We start from the raw sequence: 19,255 nt of genomic DNA on the forward strand, positions 1-19,255 counted from the left end.
TGGTCGGTGACGTCGGTGGAATACAAGCAAAAGTAGATGCAAAGCAGCAATATGAGACCGAATCCAGGACTCAGTCAAATGTAACATCCGTGAAGAAATCATTAGCAAGGAAGATAAAAAATATGATCATCGAAAAGTCAAAACAGCTGTCAGACACAAGTATAAGACATAGACATCGAAGAAAGTCAATTAAATTGAGATCGTACAGTAGTTATACTTCTCTCTCAAGCTATGAACGGTTTAAACAAAAGTTGCAAAGCAGTCAACTGAAAATTCCGATATTGGAAAAATCTAAAACAAAAAATATTTCGATCGGAAATGAGTTGTTGGCCGGATATTATCAATTAAGAGATAAACGAGAAAGGGCGCAAGTAAATCACATGTTGCCAAATTTAAATACAGCAAGAAATATTCATCCACTCGGCAAACAATCGAACGATAAACATCAAATTCAACGTAACTTGCCAGAAAACTATAACCATAAGGAAAGTGATTTGTCTGCAGTTGTTTATCAAGATATTTGTGTTACGGGAAAAACACTCAAACTGTGGAAAAATCACAGTGAATGTAAAAACAAACGTGTACTATCTATAAAAATTGGAAATCAATCCTCTGACAATTGCATCAAGTATTATTCTGATAAAGGGAATACACTAAGTCCTGTCATTAATTATAATACAATGCGTAATTTCCCGCGAACTAAAGACATATTTCAACAGAATCTTTTTAATGTCTTGATAAAACATGGAAAACAAAATTATAAAGGGGAACTAAAATCAATGAAAAAGAATAAGCAAGAAGGCTACGATCGCCGAGATGATTACGAAGACATTAAAATTCCACGAATAATAGAAAATAAGTCACGTGATAATAAGAAATACCTATCTGTTGGACGAAAACCACGTAATGACATGTCAAATGAAAGCAATGAAAAATATAAAACTATTACTTCAAATGTAACAAATTCGGATCTCATTATCAATCCAGGCATCGTTTTTACTAAAAAAAGAAAGCCAATGAAAGATTCGTCAAAAAGCAGAGGATTCTTTCTGCGCAACAAATCACGGCAAATTAAACGACCTCCGAATACTAAAGATTCTGTTAAGTTCCCTGTTCCATTAAACGATAAAATAACGACGAAAGACAAAAACGATGAACGCCCAGTAGAGAAATTAACTTCGCAGATAAATTCTTCCTCTAAGACACAAGCAATTGTAAAAAACGATAAGCGAATGCAAGTAATCAAAAGAAACTTTAGACATAGAAGAGTAAGATCCGACTTTGAAACTAGTTTTAGCAAATCAGACAGCCTTAGAAGTATATACGAAAATCCTTATCAAATACCTTTCGTCGTGAAGGAGTACCTGTCAAAATTAATAAACAAACTAAAATTAATGGCTCATGATGTAATAGACCCTAAGTCTAGTATGTGTACGTGTGAAAAATGTAATTGTAACAAATGTGATTTTAAACGAGATGCACCAAGTGAGCTTAAAGCAACCAGATCCCAAAATAAGTCTGATTCTGATGAAAAACATTCAAGTTTAGAAACTAAAATTTCTGTTAAAAGTGTAGAACTACCAGACACACATACCAGCTCTAATAAAGAGACCACGATTGGGCAAGAAAAATATCCGCTTTCAAAAATTTGTGAAAAAGCGTGTGACATACCTGGATGTAAAAGGGATACAAACTTTGAAAAGACAAGTCATAGTAAACTTGATCAGCAAAAGTCAATGCATGTTTATGATGGTAAAAAAAAATCTGATGTAGCTTTACAAACTCCCGCAGGAGCAATAAATAGTACTACACGAGCTGACGAACCTAATAAACTAATTGACAAACCTGATGAACCAATTTTCAAATTGGAAAAACGAATAAAGAAACCTGATAAACCAACTGGCAAACCTGATAAAGCAATTGTCAAATCTGATAAACCAATTGTCAAATGTGATAAACCAATTCTCAAATGTGATAAACCAATTGTCAAATGTGATAAACCAATTGTCAAATCTGATAAACCAATTGTCAAATCTGATGAACCACTTATCAAATCTGATGAACCAATTATGAAATCTGATGAACTAATTGACAAACCTGATAAACCAATTTTCAAATTCGAAAAACGAATAAAGAAACCTGATAAACCAATTGTCAAATCTGATAAACCAATTGTCAAATCACATAAACCAATTGTCAAATCTGATAAACCAATTGTCAAATCTGATAAACCAATAGACAAATCTGATGAACCAATAGACAAACCTGATGAACTAATTAAAACTAAGTCACAAAATTCACAAACTGAAGAAAATGCTACAAAAAAATGGTGGCAAAAAGGTTTTGAAAAAATTAAATGCTTGTATAGACCGCAAAGCCGTGATTTTTCTAAAAAGAAATCGTCAAAATTGATTGGCAGAAAGTGTAAAAGAAATAAAAACAAAACCGAACCAAAACAATGCAATAAACAACCAACTGCAATAAAAGATCAAGTTGCAATAGAAAAAATATATGACAATGCAAGAAACGTCTCGTCATCTCGTGAGCACCCTAAATCATCCATTAAATGTTCACCGTGTAATTTGGATAAACACCAGTCGCCAAAAGTTGGCTCTGATACATCAAAAACGGCTAAGAAAGGAAAAACAGAAAGTAATATATCCATGAAATCTGTATTAACACGACTAAAAAGAACTCGATCGTTACCCATCAAATTTCAAATGAAAAAACACAGTGGACTAGAATTGAAGACTGGCGAAAAGAAGAAAATATTAATTAATTCTGGTAACCAAGTTGTACCGACTGATACATTTCAAAAACCTACTAGGAAACCGAAACATGATTCAGAATTACATAAAACACCATCAGCTTGTTGTCCATGCATTCATAAAGAACCTCCGAAAAGTCGATTTAATTTTTTTTCAAAAAAGCGGCATATACGAACACCATTAGTTAAACAGCCCAGTATTGCTAAATATAGAAAAATCTCTGGGCCTCAAATTGGCATTACCTTCAAATTTGCCAAAGGCACTGGTGATCACGACTCTAAAGAAAAAAACGCTAAAGATCAACCTGTACCTACTTCTAAAAGTAAACAAAAATCTTTAACTAAACAAAAATCTTTAAGTAAAGAAAAACCTTTAAGTAAAGAAAAATCTTTAAGTAAAGAAAAATCTTTAAGTAAACACAAATCTTTAAGTAAACACATATCTTTAAGTAAGCATTCCTTGAAAACTCAAGAGAGAAGTAAATCTTTAAGTGGCCATCATCGGCTATCTGAAACTAAAATAAAAAAATCCAGTGATGCTAGAATAACGACATGTTCATGTGACTGCCATCTGAAGAAAGGTAAACAGGTTTGTAATAATTGTAAAAACACATGCTTAACAAAAGAGGAAAAACATTTTTGGAAACTTTTTAATAGATTATGTGGGCATCACAAAATACGTGAACAACTGAGTATATCCGTTCCTCAATCAAAAATGTTTGGCAAACAACACCGTTCTGAACAGCTTATAAGACGTTTGTCAGAAGGTATAGGCAGTGCAAAGCAATCCACTAAATGGACAAGTAGCCATCGTCTCAGTAAAAGTCAACAAGCCAGTGAAAAACTTCCTAAACATATTTCTAAAAGTACACATGTTGATTCTGAACTGAGCTCAAAGGCATACATCCGTAGGCAACTAACAAATTGTAAATGTTTTATTAAACGTAGTGATAAAAGTGTATCTGCAGACGCCTTTAAGAAGAAAGCTGTAAATCAAAAGACACAAACAAGTGTCAGAGGAAAAACGAAGGCAAAATCAATTAGGAGCGGCATGCGGTTAAAACTGAATAAAAATCAGATATGCAAATGCTTTCCTTTTAAACGTTCTGATAAATCTCCTGTGAATAACCAAGGTCAACATAGCGACGGTAGGGTTCACTATAAACGTAAAAAACGATTTTTTTTTAAAGACAACAATCAAAAACAACCAAGTGGCGATCGCATTCAGCATGAGCATAAAAAGAAGTCTTTAACAAAACCGACTGATAATAGTGCTCTAATGAACAATCAAAACCAACCAAGTGGCGATAGCATTCAGCATGCCCATAAAAAGAAGTCTTTATCAAAACCGATTGACACTAGTCCTTTAATGAATAATCAAAAACAACTAAGCGGCGATCGCATTCAGCGTGAGCATAAAAAACACTCTTTATCAAAACCGATTGACACTAGTCCTTTAATGAATAATCAAAAACAACTAAGCGGCGATCGCATTCAGCGTGAGCATAAAAAACACTCTTTATCAAAACCGACTGATAATAGTGCTCTTATGAACAATCAAAAACAACCAAGTGGCGATCGCATTCAGCATGAGCATAAAAAGAAGTCTTTAACAAAACCGACTGATAATAGTGCTCTAATGAACAATCAAAACCAACCAAGTGGCGATAGCATTCAGCATGCCCATAAAAAGAAGTCTTTATCAAAACCGATTGATACTAGTCCTTTAATGAACAATCAAAAACAACCAAGCGGCGATCGCATTCAGCGTGAGCATAAAAAGCACCCTTTTTCAAAACCAACTGATACTAGTCCTTTAATGAACAATCAAAACCAACCAAGTGGTGATCGCATCCAGAATGCCCATAAAAAGAAGTCTTTATTAAAACCTGTTGAAAATAGTCCTTTAATGAACAATCAAAACCAACCAAGTGGCGATCGCAATCAGTATAAGCGTAGAAAGAACTTTTTATCAAAACCTTCTGATAATAGTGATTTAATGACAAATCAAACTCAACCAAGTGGCGACAGCATTCCAAATGCGCATAAAAAACATCCTTTATCAAAACCTACTGATAATAGTCCTTTAATGAACAATCAAAAACAATTTAGTGGCAATCGCAATCAGTTTGAGCCTAAAAAGGATTCTTTATCAAAACCTACTGATTATAGTCCTTTAATGAACAATCAAAATCAACCAAGTAACGTTCGCAATCAGTATAAGCAAAAAAATAACTTTTTTTCAAAGCTTACTGGTAAGAAACCTACTGATAATAGTGCTTTACCAAAACATCAAAATCTATCAATTGACGATCGCATTCAGTATGAGCAGAACAATATATTGTTTTCAAAACCTACTAATAATAGTGGTTTAATTAACTATCCAAATCAACCAAGTAACGCTCACAATCGAAGTAAGCATAAAAAGGGCTTTTTTTCAAAGTTTACTGGTAATAAACTTACTGATAATAGGGCTTTAGTTAACTATCCAAAGCAGCCAAGTAACGATCGGAATCAGAATAAACAAAAAAATAAATATTTTTTAAAACCTACTGGTAATAAACCTACCGACAATAGTGCTTTAGCGATATATCATAATCTAGCAAATGACGATCGCATTCAGTACGAGCATAATAGTATTATGTTTTCTAAACCTACTGATAATAGTGCTCTAATTAACTATCCAAATGAACCAAGTTACGATCGCAATCAGAATAAGCATAAAAAAAGACTTTTTTCAAAACGTACTGGTAATAAACCTACTGATAATAGTGCTTTAATGAACTATCAAAATCTATCGAGTGGTGATCGCGTTCAGTATACAAAGAACATTTTTCCAAAGTCTACTGGTAATAGGCCTACCGATAATAGTCCTGTAATGAACTATCTAACTCAATCGAGTGGTGATCGCGTTCCGTATCAAAAGAACTTTTTTTCAACACATACTGTTAATAGAGCTTTCATGAACTATGAAAATCCACCAAATGACGATCGCAATCAGTATAAGCATAAACGTAACTTTTTCTCAAAGCTTGCTAAAAATAAACCTACTGGTAATAGTGCTTTAATGAACTATCAAAATCAGCCAAGTGGCGATCGCATTCAGTCTAAGCGTAAAAAGCGTTTTTTCTCAAAACGTACTGATATCAACTACCAATACCAACAAAGTGACTCTCAAATTCAGGATAAGCCTAAAAAGGGACTATTTCGTCGTTCTGGTCGTAAACAAAAAAACCTCCGACGTAAAAACGGCTTGCTTCCAAAACGTGTTAATGCACCTTTAGAAAAACATGTAAATTATGTACCTTTGGAAAAACATGTTAAGAATGTACCTTTGGAAAAACATGTTAAGAATGTACCTTTGGAAAAAGGTCAGAAAATCCCTCATAAAAAGAAAATTAATTTATTGATGGGCAACCCTGATGACATTTTAAAAAAGACAAAAAAGAGAAAAGCCAAAGGAAAAAGAAAGAAACGTGGCTTATATCAGAATATAAAGGGAGGTGTGGCTACTTTTTTCCAGAAAATTGAAAAAGATTGTCGTCTCTTCTTGCTCACACTCAGATTGAAGCCATTTAAATGCATATACAAATTATGCCCGCATGCTTACCCATACTTGTTACATTCTTGTGCCTTTCTTGGACAAGCTTTTCGTTTAATTCTCTATGCATTAGCTTTTTTAACTTGGTTGCCATGGCTGTTTTTGCTACCCATTTTGAGATGTATTATTTGCTTTTTATAGGATATAAATCATTTTAATTTAAACGAGTTGTTTTATTTATTCTCGCTTCAAATAGACTATTTTTGTTTTGTTGATTAGAGAATAGCATAAGGATCTATCTAAACTTAGGTAATCCTAGTTTGTCGCCGACTGTAGACAGCTTCCGATCAATGACGCTATTCGGTACTCCGTTCTGGTCTTCGAGCTAGCGCAATATTTTCTTTGCTTTCATTTTCCTCTGTTAGATGTCACAAAACATCTACTTATTTTTTATTTGTCCTGTTTCAATCCATCTTTTTCTCGGTCTACCTCTGCCTCCCCTTTGAACCATGCGTTTCACACCTCATCACATGCCCATACCACGACAAACACTGAACTCTCATTTTTTCTCGCTAGCGCTGCTTTCAGGCTGCCTCTGTCATACTCATTCCTCACTTTATCCATCCTGGTCACTGCAGACATCTTTCTCAACATTTTCATTTATGCTATATGCACTCTTTTATCATCCATACAAGACGACAGGTCTTAAATCCGATTTGTAAATTTTTCCCTTCAATGAACCAAGGTACCGGAAGTCGCTGCAGACCTGCAGACCGATAGGGTTTTAGAAGCTAATGTTATGGGTCCTAACTCGGCGGCGTACGGCACTCCTTTATATGGACCAAGTGTCTAAAACAGAAGAATCATTCAACAGTAATACAATAATAATACCTGTTGCCCTCTTGTTGCGATTTAGCGACTGATTCCCGGGGGCCCAGTAAGTGAGTAGCGAGTCATTGATGTCCAAGATATACTTAGAGAGAGTACGTACAAACTTACAAAAGTTGCATTTGTACTTACTTGCCTTGAGAGGTTGGTTCTTTACCCACAAGGATACAACAAGGCTATCACGATTTTCATATTGTCAATTCGTTGGCATATTGTCAATTAACCTTCTTTATTTTTTACGCAAAAGAACTATGCAAAAGAAGCAATTACTGACATTTTGTTTTGACAAATGATTTTAGACGTGCATCGTTATGAGATAAAGTGTATTTATCGGTAATTATTCTTAGTTTAGAATAATATGAATCTTGATGTAACTTTGCGAAATTAGCTTTCTATCTGTGGACTACGCAGTCCTATTGTCAGTACCACAGTTTTGGTACCATCATGCATCATCCCACTCACACGGATAACATTTTATATTAATTTTAATTTATTGGTGAGTATTTGTAGGTAATTCTATAACTTTAATTTTTATTTTATGTGCCAGAAGGACTAAAGTTCAATTGACCCGTGATAGTTCATCAATTATGCTTTTCGAGTCACCATACTACTCCAGAAACATACTAAACCAAGTCTTACTTAGTTATAAATAGACATCTTACTTAGTTGTCACGAGAAACACTATAAATTCAGCAAACTATCCTAACAATAGCAACCGTATCCCCTGACCTCGGTTTGGGAGGTGAACCGTTGTATAGAAGGTTCAGCTATACCTAGTTTGAAATAAGTACCTATGTCAAATCCAATATTATAGTGGGTACCTATGACATGGAAAGGTTCCACTTAATGCTTACAATACGATATGTACCTTATAACAAGGACGCTATTTTATTAATGCCTCGTTGGTCTAGCTGTCACAAGCGTGGCTACTGCGCACGAGGTCTCGGGTTTGTGTCCCGGGACCGGTTGAAATCACTTTGTGGGTTTTAGAAACTTTCGCAAAGTAGCCCGGAGCCTGGAAGTTGGTGATTGATACGCCCGTGCATCGGAGAGCACTTTAATGTCGGTCCTGCGCCTGATCTCTCTCTAGTCGTGTCGGATTGCCGTCCCAACGGGCTATGAGAGTGAAGGAATAGTAATTGCACTTGCGTCTGCGCAAATGCTTGTGCATGTAATACTCGTATGTCCTGCGCAGTTGGCTAATCTCATTTCATGAGAACAGCCTCAGTAGCCGATAATCGGCCAGGAGGACATCATCATCATCATTTTATTAATACATTTTTTTTTTCTAGGTGTAAGATTGTTTGATATCAATGCATGAATGAGAAGTATATTTGATTTCAAATTACCTTAATGTTAAGCTCAACTACAATCAAAACAGAGAGGTCGAAACAAAGAGTGTTTCAGAAGCAGGTAACGGATGGTATAAAAATCTTGGGGCTTTGAAACCTTATTCGGCTGAAAGTAAAAATTCAATGTAATCCGAGTTGTCATTGTATACAAAATGCCAAAACATCGCAGATTCGTTTTAGAATTTGGTCAAAGACCAATTCGCAGGAAGCCCTACAAAATGAGTACACAAGAGCAATCCATACACTTAGAAAGAAAATCCACAAGCGTACTGAGTGTCAAAAAATGTTTTGAGTCAAACTGTGCTTCGTTGCGACGCCAAGATTTAAAATCATTGACTTATATGTCTAACACGTTTCAAGATGGTAATAAACCTCTTGCGATAAAATCATGTCTCTCATCACAAAAAAATTCCGACAAGATAAAGATGAAAGTAAAATTTCTAGTAAAAAAAAGCGCCAAGCAATCACACTGCATTACTGAAACAAACTCTGCACATATCATGAATAAGAACTTTACAAGAAGGGAAGAAGACGAGCTGAAAATTCAGAAGCCAGCAACAATAGTACATAACAAGATAGCTTTCAATAAAAGAGCTATGGCGGGTGATAATGAATTCATACAAGTTGGTATAAAAGGAAAACAAAATAATGCAAAAAATCTGCCGAGAACATCCTCTTTGAAAAGCTCATTTGCAAACAAAGTTAAAAATATGATGGTAGAAAAGTGCAAACAACCTTCAGACACAAGAATACGACATCGGAGAAAGTTTATAAAAATAAGATCTAGTAACAGTTTTTCATCTAGTTTGAATTACGAGAATTTTAAACAAAAATTAACTAATAACGACGAGCATCTTCAGATAGTTAAGGACATTGGGTTAAAAGAGAAAGATGTGGTAAAATTGGAAAAATATCCAAATCAATGTGTGAGTAGCAAACCAACACATGGCCACTTAGAGATATCTGATAATGACTTAAATGACCGGAATCATGATAATAATAAAGACTCTAACAAATTGAACGCTAATAGTTCCCTACATATAAAAAATAGCAAAAAAAATGCCTCGGATAAATCGAATAGCAATTTATCGGCTGTAGTTTATAGAGACATTTGTGTGACGGGAAACAGACTTGAACTGTGGCAAAATCATACTAAACATAAGAGGAGACGCGTACTTTCTATAAGAATTGGAAAAGACACTTCTAACAAAGTAATGAATTATTTTTCGAATAAACAATGCGCTGTGAGTGCCTTAGGTGAAGCATGCACTCAAAAAGCAAATAAGTTAAAATCCTGGGTAGCCGATAAAAATAAAAAACCAAAGATTCTAGTGAAAGATTCTCCCAGCAAAAATAAAACTCAGAAAGCTGAACATTCAAGTCAATTTTCAGATCAGTCGAAAATTGAAAATACAAGTAATAATGAAAATAAAAGTGGAACTGATGTTCCCGAATATCCAATCACTAAGACAATACATTTAAATGACAAATTTAACAAAAAAACTGATTCTCAAAATGAATGGTTATCACAATATTTAACGCATTCGGATAACAAAGAAAATGTACAAGTTCGAAAATTAATTAAAACAAAATTACTAAAGAGCATCTTAAAGTCATCGCCGTATGGATCGAAAAGTGTAGAAACAGGTATTTTTTGCAATCAGATGCATAGAATAAAATCCTCATTAATAAATCAATCGTCATCAATGGCAAAAACAGATAATTTAATAAGAAACACAAACGTAAGTGCTTATAATGTTAAAAGACATTCAGTTCTTTATTTAAACTGTAAATCTGACCAGAAACCTATAAGTCTTTCAAAAACTGAGGAAAAATTGCCTTCATGTACACGTAGCATAAACTCAAAAGTTAGGAAAAGACTAAATGTAACATTCACTGATTCAGAACTTTATCCTTGTAGTGTTAATAAGAATTATGATGAAAAAGCCGACCAAGACCTTTCTATTGATATAAATAAATTTGAACTCACTAAAAGTTGTCAAAAACTTATACTTATTAAAGAAAATGTATTAAAATTATTACAATCAATACAATCAACAGTAGCGGTAAAACTTAAACATAGGGAGATATTTCCGGGTTCAAAAAGTTCCGTTATTAGGCAAAATAAGAATAATAAAGCGGGCGTTAAACGTGTATCTCCTTCTATTACTGAAGCGCCAATTGAACAATCCACACGGGAGGGTTCCACGGTAAATCTGAAAGACGGAAACAGTACTATAACAATGAACACATTGAGGAAATCATGTAAAAAGCTTAAAACAGACATTTACACACCAGAATCTGATATACTAGATTTAACCAATCAAGAATTTGCTACTGAAATTGATAAAAAATATCAAAACGCGGCAAACAATAAATGTTGTATTGATTCTAAATTTCCTTCTGTACATGAAAAATTTTCGCCACGAATCAAAAAACAATACGATAAAAATCGATCGATCGAGGAAAACCAACTTAAAATTTCTCTCGATAAAATCGAAGAAAATGAACAAATAATCCCTGTGGTATCTAACCAACACCCAGAAAATCTTAAAAATGATAAGAATATTTTCATTAAAGGCAAAAGAACAGGTATTTCGCTGAAATTAAAACCTAGTAATATTAGAATCCAAAAAAAGGATGTAAATAATTCCGGTCATGTTCACAATAAACCAAGAGAGCCCCATTTACAGGAAAATCAAGAAAATGAGAGTGCACAAGGTTGGAATACAGAGATAACAAGTAAACGCTCTAGTATATTTGGATCTTCCGAAAGACAAGACAAAATGATAAAACAAAAGAATAAGAAAAGAAAGACGGGTTTGTTTACTAAATCAATACATTCGGTGTTTGACATACAAAGGTTTTCACGTGGACAGAAGAAAACATTACCAGAATATAAAATATTCTTTGAGGAACTGACTAAATGTTTAAAATCAATATCTGATCAACAATCCTACGACAGCAAATCTAGAAGTATTAGTGAATGTAAATATTGCATTAAACTATCCTCGCAACCTGTTTGTGAATGCATTCAAAAGGACAGTTCAAAGAAGTTTGGATGTGAATGTCTGAAGAATAGCTACAAAAATGAAAGTACCGAAACTTCTCCAAAACCAACTAAAACAACATCACGAAGAAAAACAAAAAAACATGTCCGTGACTCAAATTCTTCGAAATCGAAATTTATGAAACTATCGAATTGCAAATGTTTACTGCAGAAATGGGTTAAGTCCAAACATGGTATAAAAATTTCTACGCATAACGTTAAAATTGAAGATAAAAACAAAAAAAGCTTGAGCGAAAATGAAAAACGAGGCAAACATAATACAGAAACATCCGAGGATATTCTTAAAGTTGTAGACAAAAACGGACAAAGGTTGAGTGAAATAGCAAAGCGAAGCAAATATGATAAAATAAAATCAGCGGATATTGATAAACTTGTGGACAAAATCGGACATAGGATCAGTGAAAATGTGAAGCGGAGCGAAGATGTTATAAATAAATCCGCGGATACTGTTAAACTTGTGGACAAAAACGGACAAAAGTTGAGTGAAAATGAAAAGCGAGGCAAATACGACATAGAAACATCCGAGGATATTCTTAAAATTGTAGACAAAAACGGCCAAAGGCTGAGTGATAATGAAAAGCGAAGCAAACATGATGCAGAAACATCCAGGGATATTGTTAAACATGCGGACAAAAACGGAAAAAGGTTAAGTGAAAATGAAAAACGAAGCAAGCATGATAAAGAAAAATCCGCGAATGTTGTTAAACTTGGGGACAAAAACGGACATAGGTTGAGTGAAAATGAAAAGCGAAGTAAATATGATAAAGAAAAATCCGCGGATGTTGTTAAACTTTCGGACAAAAACGGACAAAGGTTGAGTGAAAATGAAAAGCGAAGCAAGCATGATAAAGAAAAATCCGCGAATGTTGTTAAACTTGCGGACAAAAATGGACAACGGTTGAGTGAAAATGAAAAGCGAAGCAAACATGATAAAGAAAAATCCGCCGATGTTGTTAAACTTGTGGACAAAAACGGACAAAGGTTGAGTGAAAATGAAAAGCGAAGCAAGCATGATAAAGAAAAACCCGCGGATGTTGTTAAACTTGAGGACAAAAACGAAAAAAAATTGAGTGAAATAGCAAAGCGTAGCAAATATGATACAGGAACATCCGAGGAAACTGTTAAACTTGAGGAAAAAAACGGACAAAGGTTGAGTGAAAACCGAAGCAAACATGATACAGAAACATCTAGGGATATTGTTAAACATGCGGACAAAAACGGAAAAAGGTTGAGTGAAAATGAAAAGCGAAGCAAACATGATAAAGAAAAATCCGCGGATGTTGTTAAGCTTGTGGACAAAAACGGACAAAAATTGAGTGAAAAAGCAAAGCGTAGCAAATATGATATAGGAACATCCACGGAAACTGTTAATCTTGAGGAAAAAAACGGACAAAGGTTGAGTGAACATGAAAAGCGAAGCAAACATGATAAAGAAAAATCCGCGGATGTTGTTAAGCTTGTGGACAAAAAGGGACAAAAGTTGAGTGAAAAAGCAAAGCGTAGCAAATATGATATAGGAACATCCACGGAAACTGTTAATCTTGAGGAAAAAAACAGACAAAGGTTGAGTGAACATGAAAAGCGAAGCAAACATGATAAAGAAAAATCCGCGGATGTTGTTAAGCTTGTGGACAAAAACGGACAAAAGTTGAGTGAAAAAGCAAAGCGTAGCAAATATGATATAGGAACATCCACGGAAACTGTTAATCTTGAGGAAAAATACGGACAAAGGTTGAGTGAACATGAAAAGCGAAGCAAACATGATAAAAAAAAATCCGACGATAATGTTAAACTTGTTGACAAAAATCAAGAAAGCTTGAGTGAAAAACGAAGCAAACGTAGTAAAAAAATATCCACGGATACTGTTATACATGCAAATGAACAAAGACACGGTTTGAAAGGTGATAAAATCAATAATGGAGCTTCTGAATCCAAAGATAGTCCAGGATTTTTTCTTAAAAAACTACATTTCAAAGGTAGCAAACAACATGCCAAAGAAACAGTCGAACTGGTAGACAAAAATAAACAAAACTTGAGTGAAAATGAAAAGCGAGGCAAACATAATGTAGAAACATCTACAGATACTGTTATACATGTACATAAAAATGAAAAAAGCCAAAGTAATGAAACACGAGGTTTGGAGGGTGATAAAATCGACAAAGGAGCTTCTGTACAAAAACATACTTCAGGAATTTTTCTTAAAAAGCTCAAGGCGGGTAAGCATTTTCTTTCTAAACGTATCCAACGAGATCCCCATCGTACAAAAACTCCAAATGAAAAGCAACAAAATCTTTCTCATAAATTTGAAAAGAACGCGGAATGCCAGTGTCCCAGTTCCAAGACACAAGATATTCCGGGGGATGTAAGTGATAAAAATGAAAAAAGCCAAAGCAAAGGTTTGGAAGGTGATAAAATCAATAAAGGAGCTTCTGAACCTAAACATACTCCAGGATTTTTAAAAAAACTCAAGGCTGGTAAACCATTTTTTTCTAAACGTAACCAACGAGGTTCCCAGGCTTCAAAAACTCCTAATGAAAAGAAACAGAAAGAAGAAAAGAATGAATGTCATTGCCCCAGTTCCCAGAAACAAAATATTCCACGGGATATAAGTGATAAAAATGAAAAAATCCCAGGTAATAAAGCACGAGGTTTGGAAGGTATTAAAATCAACAAAGGAGCTTCCGAACCCGAAAAAGATATTTTACGTCAAATAAGTGATAAGTTATCAGAAAACACTAGCACAGTAAGAAAGATTTACGAAAACACAAAACACATTGAATCATCCTACAAACCCACTGATTCTTCTGGCTATTCCATGTCAGTTACATTCAATATTAAAAAGCTACATTCAGATTCCTCAAAAATCAAATCCTCAAAAATATCTGGATTTCTAGAAAAAATAAAAAGTATATGTTTACGTAAGCAGCAGATTTGCCCTAAATGTGAAAATTGTAATTCTGAGTTTGACATCACATGTATTAAAAAAAACGTTAGCCGAAAATTTTCACGCAGCAAAAAAAATATGAATCCGAATTGTCAGTGCGATTGCCTTCAAAAGCAAATTACTAATGATAAGCAAGTTACTTGCAATAAATGCAAGAAAGTTTTAATTGAACAGCAGCCTACTTTATCTAAACTATTTCTTAACCGGCGAAACAAAAAAGCTTTATACAACGAAAAATTAATTGTCGAACATTGTTGTTGCAAGCAAAGTAAGATTCGAAAAACAGACAGTGGTAAACAATATAATAATTCCAAATCCTCAAGCAACCGTCGCATAAATATTTGCCAAACTCAATCATGTTGTAGGAATAAGCAACGGCGACATGGTATACATTTAAACATTGGTCGTTTTAATATTGAAAAGAGAGACATTTGCAAGAAATGTAAAAAGCCTAGATCAGATTGTGAATGCCAACAAGATAATTCGCGGTACATTTGCAAGAAATGCAAGAAATCACCAATAGTTTGTAAGTGCCCACAAGAAAATTCGCGGTACATTTGTAAGAAATGCAAGAAATCACCAATAGTTTGTAAGTGCCCACAAGAAAACTCGCGGTACATTTGCAGGAAATGCAAGATATCACCAAAAGATTGTGAATGCCAACAAGAAAATTCGCGGTACATTTGCAGGAAATGCAAGAAATCACCAAAAGATTGTGAATGCCAACAAGAAAATTCGCGGTTCATTTGCAGGAAATGCAAGAAACCACGAAGGGATTGTGAGTGCCAACAAGAAAATTCGCGGTACATTTGCAAGAAATGCAAGAAATCACCAAAAGATTGTAAGTGCCAACAAGAAAATTCGCGCTACATTTGCAGGAAATGCAAGAAACCACGAAGAGATTGTGAGTGCCAACAAGAAAATTCGCGGTACATTTGCAAGAAATGCAAGAAATCACCAAAAGATTGTAAGTGCCAACAAGAAAATTCGCGGTACGTTTGCAGGAAATGTAAAAAACCACGAAGAGATTGTGAGTGCCAACAGGAAAATTCGCGGTACATTTGCAGGAAATGCAAGAAATCACCAACAGATTGTGAGTGCTCACAAGAAAGTTCGTTGTACATTTGCAGAAAATGCAAAAAATCACGAACAGATTGTGAATGCTCACAAGAACAATCACGAGAAAATTCGCGGTACATTTGCAGGAAATGCAAGAAATCACCAACAGATTGTGAGTGCTCACAAGAAAATTCGCAGTACATTTGCAGAAAATGCAAAAAATCACGAACAGATTGTGAGTGCTCACAAGAAAGTTCGCAGTACATTTGCAGGAAATGCAAGAAATCACGAACAGATTGTGAGTGCCTACAAGAACAAACACAAGAATGTCAATGTATTTGGAAAAACCAATCGAGAAATTCCTATGACCTTCAAACATCACAATCTAAATGTGGGTGTGTGAATTTCATTGATCAATGTAATAAGCAGAAAAGTGAACACGGATTTTTCCATAAGCAACTACAACTTTGTAAAGGTTTCCTTAGTACTAGCAAACAAAAAAAAATATTTAGGCATCGAAGAAAATTACGTACTAAATTAAAGTCAAGAGCAACATCTTTTAGTTGCCGACATCTTAATTGCAATAAAAAGGGTATGGAACCACCACCTATGGAAGGCCCATCATTGAGCCATTCAAAAGAATCAAAACAGTCGTCGTCTTGTAATGTATGTATCAAACCTCCTCTCGATGAATCAAATTGTTTAAGTCTTCAAATTTACCTATGCAAATGTAACGATCAGAACTTTGGATGTACACGTTTAGTAACAGGAAGACCTGGCAAAAAAAAGCAAGGTATTTGCTTGAATAGACCTGGTTATCATAACATATGTAAATCTCCCGCTGAGTGTAAATGTAAGAAAATAAGTTCAGACCTTGTACAGTATCCACAAAACAGCGTAACGAAACAGCTTTCCCAAAATAGTGGTCTGCGTCAACACCTTTCTAAATGCAAAAATTTTCTGAAAAGTAATTTTTGTCGCAGAGGACCAAGAAAAGTACATAATAGACGTGACGAAAACGAACCAATAAAATGCAGTCACGAAGAAAAAAAACAAACACACCCAAAAACTGCAAAAAAGCATACAAAGGTTATAAGAAAGCTTTCAGATACTGCCAAAAAGCATTCAGAATGTCAAACAAAACATTCAGAAACTGCAATAAAGCATTCAGAAACTGTAAAAAAGGTTTCAGAAACTCCAAAAAAGCATTCGGAGTGTGATAAAAAACATACAGAAACTTCAAAGAAGCATCCAGAAGCTCGGAAAGAGACTGTAAAAAAGCATTCACAAGCCGCAAAGAAACATTCAAAAACTGCAAAAAAGCATCCAGAAATCGAAAGCAAGAGTTTAGACCTTCAAAAAAAGCTTATAGATACTCAAAAAAAGCATTCAAAATCGGAAATAAAAAAAACAAAATCTGTAACCTATCCTTCTACCCAAACAAAACGTTCAGAAATTGCAAAAGAACACAAAACTGAAAAAACTAAAAAACAAAAATCCCGACGTTCAAAAACGAAATCAGAAACTCTTGACGAGCCTACAGGTACGTCTGACAGGTTAAAACTTCTAAGTCATATTTTATCGAGAAGAAAAAGACATATACTGTTGACGAAAATTCAATTGACTACGGAACGTGTGACTGATCTTGCTTGTCGCTTTGACCCTAGTGATTGTAGGCTTTTTATTCGCACACTTAGGAAAAAACCATGTTTGTGTATTTACAAATTGTGTCCGAGTGCTTACCCTCATTTTTTACATTTACTGGTCAGACTCAGACAATTACTTAGTATATTAATTTTTGGCATAGCTGCTGTCACGTGGCTGCCCTGGTTTATATTAGTACCAATTTTGCGATTGATTGTATGTTTTTTTGCTTAAAATTATAAAAAGGTATCTCATATTGTGTTTTATTAAAAGCTTTTATATATTTTTTTATTTTATCTTAACAGTCGCCCAGTTTACAGAAGCGGCAGCTAAGACGCACAAACAGAGTGAAGGCGGGTGCGTGTAATCCAAAATGTTTATGTAGGCGATTACTAGACGATCGAAAAAAAATTGTCGTCGTAAGTTGATCTAACAATCGCGTTATTTAACACGCTCATATAAGCTACTAGCCGTTTTCCCGGGGTTTCACCCGCGTCCCGTGGGAGCTACTGTCCGCATCGGGATAAAATATAGCCTATGTTACTCGCAGATAATATAGCTTTCTAATGGTGAAAGAATATTTAAAATCGGTCCAGTAGTTTTTGAGTTTATCCATTACAACCAAACAAACAAACAAAGTTTTCCTCTTTATAACATTATAGTATAGATAGCTTCACTTTTATAGTAAGTTCAACTCAGTCGTGCGCGCGGCCCTATGTGTGGGTAACCCTTGTACATATACAGTGACTTTGTGTGCGTGACAAGAGGTACAGTCGGGTACAAATACAGTTATTTAGGGGTTGTATACGGCTGTTTAAAGTACAGTTATTACGTAATTTATAGTTCGGCCATTCAGAGAATGCGTTCCTGACACGTCGCGATTGAACTGACGACGTAACTTTGCAATGGCGTTGCAGTTACGATAAAAATATTTTTGCTGGTTGTTTACCGTTTTAACAATTGAGGAGCATTAAAACAACATTATTATATCAATAATCAATGAATGTTATAATTTTGTGCCAAACTGAGTGTCAAATAACTTGGTAAACAATATTTTTCTAAATCTATACTGCGCTATTACAAGGTTATGTCAGCGGTTTATATTTTGTAGTGCTGTGCTAAAAATAACAGGCAAGTATCGTAATCTGTTCTTATACAGTTATAATATAAAATAATACGTTTTGATTTTCTTTTTAAGAATTGGAAAATAATGGACTATAAGACTTAATTATAACTTTTATGAAAAATAAAAATAAAACTATGACCAAACCGCATTTTTATACTTAGATTAAAAATGGTAACCCCAAATGGCGTTATGGGCCGCCATTTTGTGACGCTAAAACAGTCGTCCGTTGTCGTTTCGTGCGCATAGACCACGTTTTTCAAGTGTTTTCGATCTGTTTTTATTTGATTACCCGGCTTTTGTTAGACCGAGATATCAGGATTGATTCTGTTATTGATAATAATATAATTATACATGTAGGCGAAGATGATGATGAAGACACCACCTCCTCAAGCAAATCGGAGTCTGATTAATATTCTGTTCGCACATTCAATTCAATGTACTTGTAACAAAGAATGAATAAAACAATTTTATTATATGAATATTACCTTTTTTTGGTTTCCACTTAAATAACTAAAATATAAAACAAATGATTCCGCCAATTTAAAAAGAAAATAATCTTAAAATAATGCGGCGGTTCATTTTGAAGGAACGGTAACGAACTCAGTGTTATGTTGTGCCCATCACTAGTCGTGACTAACTGATAGGTGTCAGGAACGCATTCTCTGAACGGCCGAAGTATAGTTTATTTATTTATAATGATTCTGTATCGCTACTTGAAAAATCAAATGATGAATTTTCGGATTCGCTACTTTCACCAATGTTAATTATAAATTCTGACTCCATGTCAAAATGGCTATAGTATTCTTCTTTTTTCTTTTGTACATGTCGACAAGTATTACCCAACATCCCTTCATCAATTTGACT

The 19,255-nt window shown here is 34.5% G+C and overlaps 1 protein-coding gene across 1 annotated transcript; it reads left to right on the forward strand.

Annotated features, from left to right (window-relative positions):
* Positions 1-1,394: 1,394 nt before the first annotated feature.
* LOC124630622 (flagellar attachment zone protein 1-like) lies at positions 1,395-17,632 on the forward strand. The gene is made up of 4 exons (XM_047164585.1): positions 1,395-2,340; positions 11,828-14,251; positions 15,315-15,554; positions 17,571-17,632. The coding sequence occupies exons 1-4, from the start codon at positions 1,395-1,397 to the stop codon at positions 17,630-17,632; spliced, it is 3,672 nt and encodes a 1,223-aa protein (XP_047020541.1).
* The last annotated feature ends 1,623 nt before the right edge of the window (positions 17,633-19,255 follow it).

Source organism: Helicoverpa zea, chromosome 5, assembly GCF_022581195.2.
Source record: "Helicoverpa zea isolate HzStark_Cry1AcR chromosome 5, ilHelZeax1.1, whole genome shotgun sequence".
In the NCBI taxonomy this organism is placed as follows: domain Eukaryota; kingdom Metazoa; phylum Arthropoda; class Insecta; order Lepidoptera; family Noctuidae; genus Helicoverpa; species Helicoverpa zea.

Bases quoted from the DNA above. Each gene is read 5' to 3' on its own strand.
- LOC124630622 (XM_047164585.1), top strand. From the start codon at position 1,395: ATGGCTCATGATGTAATAGACCCTAAGTCTAGTATGTGTACGTGTGAA. The intron at 14,252-15,314 runs GTAATAAAGCAC...GTTCATTTGCAG, and splicing joins TAAAAATGAAAAAATCCCAG to GAAATGCAAGAAACCACGAA. The intron at 15,555-17,570 runs GTACGTTTGCAG...TTATCTTAACAG, and splicing joins TGCCAACAAGAAAATTCGCG to TCGCCCAGTTTACAGAAGCG.